Source organism: Melitaea cinxia, chromosome 15 (genome assembly GCF_905220565.1).
Source record: "Melitaea cinxia chromosome 15, ilMelCinx1.1, whole genome shotgun sequence".
NCBI classification, from domain to species: domain Eukaryota; kingdom Metazoa; phylum Arthropoda; class Insecta; order Lepidoptera; family Nymphalidae; genus Melitaea; species Melitaea cinxia.
Genome location: NC_059408.1, coordinates 2,248,045 through 2,264,307, shown reverse-complemented (window position 1 = coordinate 2,264,307; position 16,263 = coordinate 2,248,045). Strand labels below are relative to the sequence as shown.

At 38.1% G+C, this 16,263-nt stretch overlaps 1 protein-coding gene and 1 long non-coding RNA gene across 2 annotated transcripts; one reads left to right on the top strand and one right to left on the bottom strand.

Annotated features, from left to right (window-relative positions):
* Positions 1-2,157: 2,157 nt before the first annotated feature.
* On the top strand, positions 2,158-3,092 carry LOC123660366. Its single transcript, XR_006744178.1, has 2 exons — positions 2,158-2,268; positions 2,620-3,092. It is a non-coding gene; the product is annotated as an uncharacterized LOC123660366 (long non-coding RNA).
* Positions 3,093-7,320: 4,228 nt separating this feature from the next.
* On the bottom strand, positions 7,321-8,982 carry LOC123660583 (serine protease 1-like). The gene is made up of 5 exons (XM_045595638.1): positions 8,791-8,982; positions 8,447-8,714; positions 7,881-7,970; positions 7,574-7,749; positions 7,321-7,419 (listed from the first exon to the last, which is right to left on the bottom strand). Exons 1-5 carry the CDS (start codon positions 8,980-8,982, stop codon positions 7,321-7,323), a joined length of 825 nt encoding a protein of 274 aa, XP_045451594.1.
* Positions 8,983-16,263: the final 7,281 nt, after the last annotated feature.

Here is a 16,263-nt window from a genome sequence, read left to right as displayed (position 1 = left end):
GTAGGTACTCTTAAAATTCGAAATTATTTTGCATGAGTATACCTACGCCCTATGGCGGCAATCAAATAGTGTCAAATGTTATGATTTCGGCGTGGCGGCAACGATTGTTTTAGATTTCAAAAGAAGCCGCCGGCGCGTGTATCATAACCATGTACTTCCGAAAAGCGGCAAATTTCTTTGAGAAGTAAGTACAAAACCTTTGATGCCGCATTATCAAAGTGCCGATGGTTAAAACATAACTATGCATGCACTCAGTTTGATTTTAATAGATATTTTTTTATTCGCTATGTTTATGGTATTAGTCGTAATGCGCATAGGTCCAGTTTTTCATATTCTTTGATACAGTTTTTTGCGTCTCATAGAATTCCTAAGCGTACCTACCTATACACCGAACTGTTACACCTAACTACTCAGTGAAATAGCGCTAAGTCCTAGCTGCAAGACGCAAGAGTCTTGCAGGCTATGTCTTGTTCTTGCTCAAGTCTTGCACGGTCAGTCTTGGTCTTGGTCTTGCTAAAAATACGCGGTCTTCTTCTTGGTCTTGGTCTTGCAAAAACGCAAGAACAAGACCAAGACTGCAAGACCAAGACTGAATTTGGGCAACACTACTTCTAGTAGATAGTTTGTTGGCAAAACAACGTTTGCCGGGTCAGCTAGTATATATATATATATATATATATATATATATATATATATATATATATATATATATATATATATATATATATATATACATATATATGTCTGTGTGTGTGATGAAAAGATGTCACGGTTCAATCAATCCTTACCTTTGAAAACTATAACTTATATTCACATGACGTACGTATCTAATGTCCTCTTACCTTATTGTACGAAGGGTGTCTTATTCGTAGTATTTATCGAAAAAAAATATTGTGCAAAAATAGGAAGCTCATAAGCGCAACTGGGGCCTACTCTTAAAGAAAAATTAGTCAGATGCTTAAAAAATTAAAATATTTTTATTAAAATATTTTAAAATTATAATAAAACTTTAACATTGAAACGTAAATTGACGCTCGTTTTTCGTAGCGGTGCAATAAATGCTCGTATACTAATTATACATCACCAGTCAGCCAGCCAGTACAGCCTATTGCAGTCTGCTGGACATACGAGTAGATCTCCCAAGTTCCTCCGGCCTTCCAAACTCCACCGGCATTCCTACGTAGATCGTACCTTATCGAATTTCACATAAATTGCTAAAAGTGTCACTAGGCATCAGCAACACTATGCGTCTGTGTCAGCTGTTTCACACGGGCTCACTTCCTATGCTATTTTCACACCACGAGCATTTTCTCTATCTCGTTTCTGAAGTATATAGAATATCCAATCTTTCAATAAAAATACTTTTAGCAAACGGACGCTATAATGACCAAACTATGTTTTTTTTTTAAATAAATGTAGATATATATAATACATACAAGACATTTGAGGTAGGATTTGAAACTTCAACCCTCATGAGAAAGACAAGCAAGTCCACTAAGAAATAAATATTTTTTTTATTTTTAAATTATTTTTATTAGCCCATTGGTGTTCATGGGCACCATTCATTACCCGTCTACCATTAGAAAAGACTTGACTAGCTTTCAACTGTTCAGATTTCTCTAACATAGTCGTACAAATTTGAGGCAAATATATATATATATATATATATATCGTCAATATATATATATATGGGCGATTCTCTGTAATCTTGTAATCGGCTGTCCCGACCGTTTTTTTCAAAAAGTAATTTAATTATTTAAAAAAAAATCACTCCTAATGAAACTTTAGCCTCGAAACTTTACGAGCCCATTGTTTTTAGAACCATAACTATTTTAATTTTTTTTCTAGATGTGATAGAAGCTCTAAAAATACAGTCCCCAGGCTGTCCCCATCACTGTATTTCCGCCTAGAAACGAGATTTACGAAAAAGTTATTGAAACTACGTACATTTGGCAGTTAATATGATAAGAAAAATAACAAAATGAATATTATTTTCTTAAAATAGGTCTCGTTACGACTTTTATTATATTAGTAAACACCTGTAAAGTTTGTCCCCAGAATTTTCAAACAGTCCCCTGCCAAAAATTTAAATCCATAATTTAAAAAAACATCAATATTTACAAACGTTTTTTTGAGATAAACGAAAGGCAATTATCGTTAAGTTTGACACCTTGCCGAATGCGGAGACAAAACGTCATTTTGTTTAGTGTCAGAGCGGCATTTGTGGTGTGAACTCGCGTTTGATCCGCTACCGCACACAGTCCTCTGGTAAGTAATAATATTTGTATGTTAATTACTTTAATTACTGCTTTATCGTTCATTGTTTTATTATCTATGTCTAAATTGATCAGTAGATTCTTAGAAAACTATTTTACATCAGTTTTGTAAATATTGTCAAATCTAACCTTAATACACAGTCCCCTAGCAACAGTCCTCTGTCTGAAGATGCAGCAGGGGACTTTTTACACAACAGGGGACTGTGTATTTTGCGTATTGGTTATTATTTTTATGTATTGTTTGTGTTAAATTATCCACTAGTATATTTTATTAATGTGAGAATCATCAAAGTATCATTGCTTCGCATTATTTTCCTTTATAAACTTATATTATTTTACACAGGTCTATCGAAAACACATACACTATGGTTCCTAAAAAGACAAAGTTATCCCGAGAGGAATTACTACAGAAAAGGAGATAAGCAGAGCGACTACGATACGAAATAAAAAAAATACCCTGAAAAGAGAGAAGAAATGAGAAAAAAGGAGAAGTTGAAGTAGCAAAAGAAGAAAGAAAAAGGGTTGCGAAAATTAGTAAAGGACATAACACCTCGTGACCACAGAGCTGCCTTAAAGAAGTGGAAAGAACATTGTACTGTATACCGAGCCAAAAGACTAAGACTGAAAAGCGTCACTAATAACTTTATACGAGAAAAAACGCCGATCCTGAAGCAGATACTCTTCTACAAGACCATCTACTCCAGTTCAAGATCAAATATCTCCAGCTCAAAGCCCAGTAGTCTCCAGTGCTAGTTTAAATCAAAGAAAAAAAGTATCCACAAAGCGACGAATGAAGTTTAACAGAGAAAGAAATGAAAATATCGCACGCTTAGAGAAAAAATTTGAGAAGTACAAAAGAAGATTAGCGATTATTGAAAATGTTAGAGGAGCGTGATCAAAGAAAAGAAGTAGTCAAGAAAGCATTGTTGACGACGTCATTAGTAAGCAGTTGAAAGAAAATTATTCCACATTGAAACGTACAAAAGAGAGACAAATTTTTAAAAAAGTTGTTACTGGCTTGTGTAGAAAGAAGTACAGTCACTCGATACCTAAAGAAATGAAGTTTATGTCTAGACCTGGAAAAAATCTAATTTCAATGGTTTAAATGTACCTGTAGCTAAACGATGTAAAATACCTCATAGTCATAAAAGGATTCGGAATTTATGTAACAATACTGGAGATTACGCCCTTGTAAAATATCCAGCTAAAAATGTAGAATATCGTTATGCTGCCGTAATTAATGAGATTAATGACGATGAAGTACGTAGTTACGTGCTACTTTCCTCAAGATTTGTAACCAAAAAGTGCAGATCTATAGAATCAATGATAATCCTAACTTGATTTTGAAGGGAAATAGAATATTTTATCAGTTTCCTACTCAAATAAACGTTTTCGAGCGCTAACTTTTTTAAATGTTAAGTTCATTTTGATTAAACTTTTTATGTGCTATATTTGATTTCGAAAAATCCTTAGGATTTGATTGGAGGTATCAGTTGAAATATCATATATTTGAGAGAAAAGACTTTCCTAATCATTATATTAATAATAGTAAATATTTTAATGAATATTGCATAAAGCATTTAATGATTGATATTATTAAGACTCTGTTGATCTCAGTGAATGAATGTTTAAATTTAAATAATTACATTAATAATAGTAAGTATTTCATTTAATAAATAGTATTATAATAATAAGACTTTATATTGATCTCAGTGAGCACAAAATGTTTTTAGTACTTAGGGCTAAATTTTTGATATAAATGTTTAAAGAAAGTTATATTTTGTATTATTTTATTATAAAAAAAAAAACTTTTTTGATTATTGATACGAAAATATGTCATACAAACAATAAATATTTGACTAATGGTAAATGATTTTTTTTAAGTACGACAATCCTCTCTCACTTAACAGCCCTTTGTCACGTTCAAAACAGTCCCCTGATGCCTCAAACAGTACCCTGTCATGATTTTTTGGAAAATTGCTAATTTCTCGAAAAATACGTATAAATTCAGTGGGCCTCCTTATCTAACTAAAATAATACTTAATTTTCTTCGAAATGTGACACGGTTTTTTATCAAATAGCAAAAAAAATTGCCAGGACAGCATTTGTATGGGAGCTGTACGAGCTTACAGAGAAATGCCCATATATATTGACGATAGTATTAGAACTATCCAATTTTCAAACTAACTAACTCAACTGGCTCAGTGACCCGAAGTGAGTCTTGGCCTCCGAAACAAGATTTCTCCACTTTGCACGATCTTGCGCGATTTCCCGCCAATTATTGACTTGGATCTCACTCAAGTCTGCTTCAACCATGTCCCTCCAGCGGTACCTGGGGCGACCCACCGGTCTACGTCCAGTTGGTCGACCCAGATACGCTCTCTTAACTGCTCGATCCTCCCCCATGCGTTCGACATGACCGAGCCACCGCAACCGATTGGATTTGGTAACTCCAATGATGTTTGGCTCAGACACCAGGTTTGCGATTTCAGCATTGGTTTTTAGTCGCCAGCTGCCATCTTGCCCTTTAGATGGTCCTAGGATCTTACGGTAATTTTTTCTTTCCGTAACCAGAAGCCTGTTCTCCTCTCTGAGCGTAAGTGTCCAAGCCTCACAACCGTACATTAGAATTGGACGAATGATGGTTTTGTAAATTGTGATCTTTGTCTTCCTACTAAGAAGCTTGGACACCAAGACCTTGTGCAGGGCTGCACTGCACCTCAAGGTGTTTTGTATACGGATCTGTATTTCTTTGTCACGTGTATTCGTATCAGTTACAGTGCAGCCAAGATACTTAAATTTCGACACTCCCTTGTATGTGGTACTTCCAACATGGAGGTCTTGTCTTGATCCAAAATCCATCCAATTTTCAAAGCTGATATTATTTTGAGACACGCTAGGTATCCTATCGAATTGTAGAGCAGATATTCAGAACGAGATCACACTAGACAAAATAAATTAAACTGATCCTATTTCAAATATTATTAAAGTTTGAATTAGGTATAAAATACCTAAGGCATCGTGTTGTTTTGTTGTTTTTTTTTTATTTTTTTTATTTTTTTATTTATTCTTAATGTACACCGGAATACAGACACATATAAAGTAAGATACAATAGAAGATGTACAAAGGCGATCTTATCGCTAAATAGCGATTTCTTCCAGATAACCTTTGGGTACAGGACACGATACAGTAGCAGCGGTTAAGGTGTGCACAAATTAAGGAGTAAAGATCAATTATAAATAGATAAAAACTACGATATGATACACTTACATAATTATTAAAAAAAAAAAAAAACATATAAATAAGTAAATATTTTAGTATATAATGTATGAAACACATATATACACACATACATACATACATACATACATACATATAACATACACATACATAATTACATTGAGGCATACATATATCTACATAGTAATATGCATAAAAAAAAATTTGTTTGTTGGCCGATTTTACTTTAAACAAATAATATAAACTGAAATATTCTAATTGATCTTAAAAGAACAATAGCTCATCAAAAGGGGTTGTACTTGAACTAGTTTATATTTTATACTAGCTGTGTCCGCGACTTCGTCTGCGTGGAATTTAACAAAAAAGTTATTGTTCAGTTCGCGGAGTTATAAAATAAATCTATTTCTAAAACAAAAGTAGCTTAAGTTACTCCTTACGACATCAGCTATCTGCCAGTGAAAGTCTCGTCCAGCTGTTTCAGAGATTAGCCGGAACAAACAGACAGAAGAGGAACAGACAGGGAGACAAAAATTGTAAATAATGTTATTTTGGCATATTTACCGTGTATACGTCTATATCCTATATAAAATATTTTTTACGATTGTGCAAAAATTATACATTGCGTCATCGCCTTCGTCTTGGAGTATTGAAACTTCAACTATTGAACGTTCTTATTAATCTTTATCAAGTAAAATATCCAACTAGTAGGGAATGCGCTCCATGTACTTCTCTGGTCTTATCAGAGTGGACCTGTGAGCGCATAAAGCGCATAAAAATGGGGATACTATTGCTTAGTCCTGGACGGTCTCGTAAATGTGAACTAATAAATGTACAAGAATTTTGTCCAAATTTTGTACATCATAATGGCAGCCTAAATAATTTGCACGTTTCGATCAAGTCGGTCAAGTCTCTCTCTCTCTTCGGTCTTTTACACTAATTAAGCATAAGTTCCGTTATCCTTGTAATCAAGTCTCCTTATTTGTCTTGGGACTTTGTCTTTACAATGTAAGGGTTTCATACTTGAAATCCGTTTAAATAGGTCTGACGAAGATTTTGTAGATCTGAATAACCATCTCAGACGTAAGTACTCCGAATGATTTTTTGAATGAAGTAGACGAGACTATTCGCTTTCTTGATGATTAAGTGAATATTACTGGCCCATTTAAGTACATCAGTGATGACTACACCTACTTCAATAAAATAATTTTTATTTTTGATAGTGTATACTTTTTCTCTAGAATGTTGCATCAATGTAATAAAATAATTTTCTATTTTTTTTGTAACGTATAATATTTGTTTATACTTAACAGCGAAGTCTTTATTACTTTAATAGGTCAAAATTTAATAATCAAAAGTAGTAATTTAATATCTAATCGGTAACTGAAAACTAAGTCCTCGCCAATAAAACTAATGATGTAGATAGGTGTCGTAATAACGATATATATAACGATACGCAAATAATACAAACAAAAACGCATCAAAACATTTAATTATTAAATGATATTTGGGGGCGATGTCACGATGACGTAGCTTGCGAAGGCTGCGCTAATGATCACGTCGGGGTCACCAGTTTGGGGGTGTGAGGAACGGGGTGTTGAGTTCCTCATCCACCGTCGAATAAAGAGGATCCTCCGACCAGACGGGTGTTGTCTCTGGTGGGCTACTGGCCCGACGGTTGTTGTTGGTTTCTTGTATATATACTTAATTACTGTAATAACTTTGATATCGCGATGTTGGATTCGTCAGTTCTTAGTTACGTAGTTCGTATGTCACGCGATAGATGTGAACATAGTATGCAGAACTCTATTGTGATGAAAGCCAAGAAGCAAAATAGGTAACTCTGGCGAAAGCGGCTGGTCCCGCCGTGCACCCGCGGGCCGAAACGAAGTTAGCGATACCAATCTGTAGAAAATTTTTCAAATAAACAATTAAATATTAATTTTAAATAAATATTAATAACAATAAGCTAATAAAATCGTATTTCAGTAAAGTAAAAAGGAATGTCGTTACTGGTACAAAATAAAAGACGAGAAAAGAACGAAAAACAATTACTGACCAAGGTATTGCCGACCGCGAGAGGACCTCCTGAGTCACCTCCGCAGGGGCTTCTGCCACCGCTGTTAGATGTGCACAAAATAGAAGCATGGCGTGCTTCTCTAAATGTCCAAGCACACTCCACGTTATCAATAACTTGCAGGCTTACTTGTCTCGCTACACTTGATACTGGGCCGACTGAAATTTAAAAAACACCGTACTTAATAAATAAAAAAAATCATCGAAATGCCCTCTACGGTCGTTGTTCAATATGCAGGCATATAAATAAGAAATCAGATTAAATCATCTGTAAATGAAAATGAACTTACAGTCTTCCGTTCTTCCGAAACCAGCAGCTATAGCCGTAGCACCGAAATAGTCGTCAAAGCCGTTGGCTAACGCGATGGGCTGGATGTTGTCTAGGGAAAAACGTTTCTTTGATTTTTTTTTTATTTTTTGAATATGCACATTACAGTCGTGACATATATAGTATATATAGTAGTTATATTTCGTAGCAAATTTAGCTCAGCCTAATTCCACCATAACGACCCCAGTAAATAATTTTTAAACATTCATTAATGTGGTTATGCTTAACTCATATATATTTATAGGATTTCCTGCCCGTAGAGACCTTATTATTTCGCTGTTTCTTTATTCTTGCGATTGTCCATCTGTGATTTTAAATTATTTTAAGTTCCTCTAAATCTTATTACGCGTTAATGTATTATAACTGAACTAGTCCCCTATTCGCTTGTGCTGAATTTTAATATTGTACTTGGATAAAAAGTATCCAGTTTTCTACCTAGTGATATAAACTCAAAACGTATAAAATTAGAAATTAGCAAAAGCTAAAAGTTGTTTTCGAAATTTAATTATAAAATTAGAACTGACTTACTGTTCAAGTTAACGTGACTGATGCGAATGACAGCAACATCGTTATAGGGTTCAAAAAGGTTGTAACTGGGATGCATAACAACATTGCTGGTGGTGATACGAACGCCACCAGAATTGTAGTTAACAGATCCGAGAATGACGGTAAAAGTTGTAGCTGTTAGAGAAGCAGTTCTCCAACAGTGAGCAGCAGTGACCAGTCTAGTGTTACTAATAAGAGAAGATCCGCAAACTGATCTTTGTCCGGTTGTCAATTCGATTTGTAGACCAGCCTTAAAAATTACAAGAAAATTATTATAAAAGACACGTGAAACAAAGACTATTATTGACAAAAATTACCAAACATACCAAGTGGGGAACAGCTCCTAGCGCTGAAACCTGTCCTCCGATAATCCTGGAACCGTCGAAATCCGCGGCCGCCTCAGCAGCGTCTATGCGAGCCCTTTCGGGGATACCGATCTCTAGATGATAGTCACGGAAGATTGGTTCTTCTGCTGTAACAGCTAGAGCCAGGCCGAGGACGACGATGAGGAGCTTCATGTTGGACGATAGTGCGTTGTTTTGCAGTCGAACATTGGCCTTAAATACTGTTTTATATCTAATCTCACCATTTTAAGCTCTTTAATTTTTTCGCTATCGCTATTTTTTTTTCGAAGTATTATCAACTGATAATAAATCAGTTCTTAATATAATAATTGCAATGTAAGCGTTAAAATTATGTTTATAATAATTATACGGAAGTAGGGACAGTAGGTAGTAAAAATAACAATGTATATAATAAATTACAATTTAGATGCCTTCGCATATAAACGTTTAGATTGAAAGCTGATTTGAAATCGACGAGGCTCAAGCAACTGCAATCGAAAGGCAAGATAGATGGCCCTGTGCCGGCAACTACACGCTTATCCACAGACTCTAGTTCGGGAATTAGTATATCCTTTTTGAAGTGAAACTTCTTTAGGCGCATGAGGGTAAATGTTTTACGGATGAGACGTGCGAAGGTGTGCAATGTTTTGAAGAAACGGCAACGTTCTTGTCGAACAACAGAGCCACCTAGCGTGTACTACATTATTAATTATTGTTTGTTTTCTGATTTCTTACATTTCACATATGGTAAATTTAAAAATAAATCATCATTATCATCATAACTTCAGCGTATCACTAGCATAGAAATCTAAATTGTTTAATTGATTTTTGCAATGGAGATTTAAAAGACAATAGAGAATAATGAATCCAATGTTATGCAATAAAATTAAAGTAGAATTATTATCGAATATATAAAATTCTCGTGTCATGGTGTTAAACGTTGACCTCCTCCGAAACGGCTCGACTGATTTTAATAAAATTTTGTGGGCATATCGGGTACGTCTGAGAATCGGCCAACATCTATTTTTCATACCCCTAAGTTATAAGGGGGGGGGGGGGATTAAGCGGGTTAATCTATAATATATATAAAAGCGAAAGGTCACTCACTCATCACGAAATCTCCGAAACTATAACACCTACAAACTTGAAATTTGGCAAGTAGGTTCCTTATAAGACGTAAGCATCCGCTAAGAACGGATTTTACGAAACTCGCCCCCTAAGGGGGTAAAACGGGGGATGGAAGTTTGTATGAAAGTCCTATGTTTTTGAAGTAAGAGACTTGAAATTTAAAATGTAAGCTCTATAGATGGTGAAAAGGTGTCCAAATAACATATTTTTAGAAATCAACCCCCTTTTGGGGTTAAAACGGGGGATGGTACGCTGACTCACTCATCGCGAAATCTCCGAAACTATAATAGCTACAAACTTGAAATTTAGCAGGTAGGCTTCTTATAGGTTGTAGACATTCGCTAAGAACGGATTTTACGAAACTCGACCCCTAAGAGGGTAAAACGGGGGTTGGAAGTTTGTGTGAAAGTCCCATGTTTTTGAAGTAAGAGACTTGAAATTTAAAATGTATGCCTTATAGATGATGAGAAGGTGTCCAAATAATGTGTCTTTAGAAATCAACTCCCTTTTGGTGTTAAAACGGGCGATGGTAGGTTTACTCACTCATCACGAAATCTCCGAAACTATAACACCTACAAACTTGAAATTTGGCATATAGGCTTCTTTTATGGCGTAAACATTCGCTAAGAATGGGTTTTACGAAATTCGACCCCTAGAGGGGTAAAACGGGGGTTGGAAGTTTGTATGAAAGTCCTATGTTTTTGAAGTAAGAGACTTGAAATTTAAAATGTACTTTCTTTAGATATTGAGAAGGTGTCCAAATAATGTATCTTTAGAAATCAACTCCTATTTGGGGTTAAAACGGGGAATGGTTAGTTGGCTCCCTCATTACAAAATCTTCGAAACTATAACAGCTACAATCTTGAAATTTGGCAGGTAGGCTCCTTATAGGTTGTAGACATTCGCTAAGAGTTGATTTTATGAAACTCGACCCTTAAAGGGCTAAAACGGGGGTTGGAAGTTTGTATGAAAGTCCTATGTTTTTGAAGTAAGAGACATGAAATTTAAAATGTATGCTCTATAGATGGTAGAAAGGTGACCAAATAATGTATCTATAGAAATCAACTCTCTTTTGGAGTTAAAACGGGGGATGGTAGGTTGACTCACTCATCACGAAACCTCCGAAACTATAACAGCTACAAACTAGGAACAGCACGCTTTCTCCACCACTGGCTTTAACACCTACGCAGAATGCCAACACCGTCGTTCTTACAACACACACTCAGACACACAACACACAAACACAAATAGAACAAAACCGTGTCCAACAAGTAACTCAGCAGGACAACATCACGGCTCCGCGGATGTCTCCTGGCCGCACCCTTCTGGGCCAAATAACTAGGACCATGTCTTCCTCACTGCAGAACCTGTTCAGGAATAGAGCCAACCAAAACGCACCTCCGCAACCGACTCAGAGCAGGATGACACAATCCTCGCCCAGTGAAGTGAACGGAAGTGGAGAAGTTGGTATTAGGACCAGATGCGTGGCTCTATTCATGGACAGCGAAACGGAGAGGATGGGGATAAGCTTCTGTCGCTCTGAAGAACGCAATCAGCTGGCGATTTCGCCGGGGCTCGCCTTACTGATAAACGGTAGCACCCAAAAGACAAGCATAAAGCGCACAAAAATCACAGCGCTAGCGCAAGAGCAGGAGGGCGACCCGACCTATCGTTTATTGCGGTTGAAAAACAAAGAGATCGCACTTTTCGAATGGGGAGAGACGTCCGCCTTCGCGCAGTCCAGCTTGTGGCTACAGCGCTTGGGCGAGATCCCCGGGGGAATCCCCGGAAGAATCAGTGTCGATTCGATGAGAGTCGGTTATGATAGAGGCAACGTATCGGATAGGTACGGTTGCCTAATGGCTTCTAAGAACAGTGAGGTCATTGTTTACGAAGACAGGGGGGAGGATCTTGGTTACTTAAGACCGAAATCCAAAACACCTTCATCCCCTGCATTGCCGACTGTCAGCGAACCCGCACCTAGTGGCTCGGAGCGCCTACAACAAAAGATCGAGAACCAGAAGGTTGAACAACGCAAAGCAAGGGCCGCACCTGAGTCTAAGCCGAGCTCGATGTCATTGGCGACCTTTATCCAGGCAACCATCTCCCCGAAACAAGGTAAGCTCCCGCATCACCCCTCTCCCAAAAAGGCTGGACAGGGAGAGCGACTATCGGGGACGCTGAGCGGGTTCACCAAAGACGACAGTCCGAGGCACCCGGAGGCGTCACTCGCCGCTCGAACTAGGGCCGATATGGGACAAGTAGAACCACCAAGACTTCGACCTGCGTCCACACCGTTTCAACATGCAGAGAACGCCCTAATCGAGTTCCTGGCCATAATAAAGGCAAACCGCGAGGTAAGCCTGGCCACCTGCAAAAAGATCATGCAGGCCTACCAGTACGATCACCAAAGGCTACTGGAGGTGGAACTCGAGGAAGCCGAAGCAGCCATATACAACAGCAAAACCCGACAAATACTCAAGGGCAAGATGTCGGGTAGGTATATGGCTGCATATAACACCACAGCAGGTTTTGTGAGCGCGGTCGAGTCTGAGGGGAGTGACGAGGAGTCTCAAACCTTCGACACACCTGAAGGGGACCCGGTGGTGGTAGTGGCCAGATGCACGAAAGTAATGCTGGGCGACCGGATGCTGCGGATGGCGAAAACCATCTCGGGCGACCGGGAAGCCGGTTTACCGTCCGTGACCTGGGGGCTACCATCGCTGGAGTGGATAAACGGTGTACCGGGATGCGGTAAGACAACTCGCATAGTCAGGGACTTCGATGAGGACACGGAGGTCGTGATTACGACCACAGTCGAGGCGGCCAAAGACCTAAAGGAAAAACTGGCGCACCGCTATGGCAACAAGGCCAAGCAAAAGGTGCGCACTATGGCATCCGTGCTGGTAAATGGTTTCCGTGAGGGCTCAAAAATCAAACGCCTAACGGTGGACGAAGCCCTCATGAACCATTTCGGAGCCATAGTAATGGCCGCCCGACTATCGGGAGCAGAGAAGGTAGTCCTCATTGGAGATATAAATCAGCTGCCGTACATCGACAGGGACAACCTGTTCGAAATGCGGTACCGCAGACCAAACCTGTTAACAACCATCTCATGTGAGTTGTCATGCACGCATCGTAACCCCAAAGACGTCGCCTTTGCCATCAGTGAGGTTTACAAGACCGTGTACAGCTCAAGCACAAAGATCCGATCTTTGCGAGTGGAGAGCCTCACGGGCGCGCGCATTCCTGTAGGAAGGGACCGGACCTTGTACCTGGTCTTTACGCAAGAGGAGAAGAGATTGCTGACTGACCAGGGATACGGGTCTGGTGAGGGATCGCGCGTCTTAACCATCCATGAGGCGCAGGGCCAGACCTATGAGGACGTCGTTGTCCTCCAGACGAAGACAAGGAGGCTCAAGATTCACGACAGCGTCTCGCACGCTGTAGTCGCGGTGACTAGGCATACCAACACCTGTGTCTATTACACCGACGACCGTGACGACGCAATTGGTCGCTTTGTGACGAAGGCAGCGGAAACTTCTGAAAAAGACATCCTCGAGCACAGCCTCAGGATGGCGATTCACCACAGGGATGCCGCCGTCATTGAGGGTGTGCTCGAAATGTTAAAATTGTAGCACACCTTACTTGTAGGAATAAATTGTATAAGGAAAAAACTTAGGAGTAAGAAAAAAAAAAAAAAAAAAAAAAATACTAATAATAACATAGGTTAAGTGTATATTGTAAGTAGGTCAAGTAGGCCATAAGTGTACATATACGTTAGCTAGACAATAAGTGTACATATATTATAGATAGCAAGTAAGTGTATATATAAACATAGATAATAATAATTATTATAATAGTGACAACAATAATTAAAGTAAGGCGTAATATAATTCTATGTCTTTTTGCATGTAAGATATCAATTAAGTTTAGCATAATTTTGGTCGGTGGACTCACGTCTGCATTAGGGATACTAAGATAGAATAATTAGGTCTCTTAGTGTAAGCTGCAGTAGTGTAACAAGTAAACGATCAGTAATAAAACTAAAAATCGGAATAACAAAAGCATGGGCACTTTAAGCCTGTGGACATAACTTTATTTAAAAAAAAAAAAAAAAAAAAACAGCTACAAACTGGAAATTTGGCAGGTAGTTTCCTTATGGGGTGTAAACATCCACTAAGAACTAATTTTACGAAAATCGACCCCTAAGGGGATAAAACGGGGGTCGGAAGTTTGAATGAAAGTCTTATGTTTTTGAAGTAAGAGACTTGAAATTTAAAATATATGCTCTATAGATGGTGAGGAGGTGTCCAAATAATGCATTGTAATCTATATATATAAAAGAGAAAGGTCAGTGATTCACTCATCACGAGAACTCAAAAACCGCTGGATGGTCTATGCATCCAGGTTGGACAAAGATAAAGTTTGGCAGGGATGTAGATTATAGTTAGCAGACGTCCGCTAAGAACGGATTTTACGATATTCCATCGCTAAGGGGGTTTAATTGGGGTTGATAGTTTGTATGAAACATAGACAGCCTGAAAATAAAACCAAAAATGTGGTGTATGAGGTGAGATGTGGTGAGAGGTTTTATAAAAATAACTATTAAATTATACTAAATTGTGCCTTTTAAAAAGTTACTCAGTTTGATAAGCATTTCAAGTGACTGAAATAAAAAAATAATTTGCGTTAAACATCTTAATAGTAATACATATCTTCATAACCACGAGGACGTAATCGCGGGCAACAGTTAGCGTATTATAAGTCCCCAAAAGTTTATGTAATCGATTTGCTCAAAATTTACTGAACGTGTTTCATGCGGTTTCAACATTGTAGAGAGGGCTCTACCATTGGCAAGAGGAAGGTTTACGGAACGGCTAAGCCGATTTTGATGAGAGTTTCACTGGAAGTTTGCCGGCAAAACTTTGTGACACACTAATTTCAACGCGGGCGAAGCCGCGGGCACCGCTAGTCTATAATATATATAAAAGCGAAAGGTCATTCATCACGAAATCTCCGAAACTATAACATCTACGAGCTTGAAATTTGGCAGGTAGGCTTCTTATAAGACGTAGACATCCGCTAAGAACGGATTTTACGAAACTCGACCCCTAAGGGGGTAAAACGGGGGTTGGAAGTTTGTATGAAAGTCCTATGTTTCGAATTCTCTATAGATGGTGAGGAGGTGTCCAAATAATGTACCGTAATCTATAATATAAACGCGAAAGTTCACTGACATGCATCATGAGAACTCATAAACCGCTGGATGGTCCATCCATCCAGGACGGACAAAGATGAAATTTGGCAGGAAGTTAGATTATAGTTAATAGACGTCCGCTAAGAACAGATTTTGCGATATTCCACAGCTAAGGGGGTTTAATTGGGGTTGATAGTTTGTATGAAACATATACAGCAGGGTCGGTTTAAAAGAAAATAGCCGCGTTTGCAACCCTATGTGTTCAGGAAACATTTATATTGATCACTTATAAGTAGTAAAAAAAAAAGATATTTTTACAATATCTAACCTTTACGTTACTAGAATACTTTTTTAATTACCCCTGTCGTCACGGAGGAGGGTGCGTTACGCTATTCTGTTGCATATATTTACGTAGAACCATATTAAAAACTAAATTGCATGCAGTATATTTTAAACATATTTACACTACAATACTATATTATTACTACATTATTTCATACCACAATTCTGACCAATTCAACAAACCATTTTGTTCGACGCGACGTGCGCTTCACGCGGACGTCTTCGCGGGCAACAGTTAGTGTATTATAAAACAAAGTTCCCAAAAGTGTATGTGATCGTTTCCCTCAAAATCTACTGAACGGATCATGCGATTTCACCAATGGAGAGAAGGCTTCAAGAGGAAGGTTTACGGAACGGCTAAGACGATTTTGATGAGAGTTTCACTTGAAGTTTGCCGGGAAAACTTTGGGACACACTGATTTCAACGCGGTCGAAGCCGCGGGCACTGCTAGTAACATATATGGCAAAACGACGTTTGCGGGGTCAGCTAGTTATTTAATAATAATTGTGTTTGCTCGCAAACGAAAAAAAAACCGACTTCAATTACATCGACGAGTAGTACAACGTAGGTCGACGAAAAAAGCGTCAAGTAAAAACGCATTATTAGATATAGTTCGAAAAGTAGTTGTTAGATCTCAAATAAATTTAAATGGGACCAATTGGCACACACCACCTTTCGATTAAAAGAAAATTTGTCGAAATCGCTCCACCCAGTCAAAAGTCCTAATGAAACATACATAAAAAAAAAATACAGTCGAATTGAGAACCTCCTCCTTTTTTGGAAG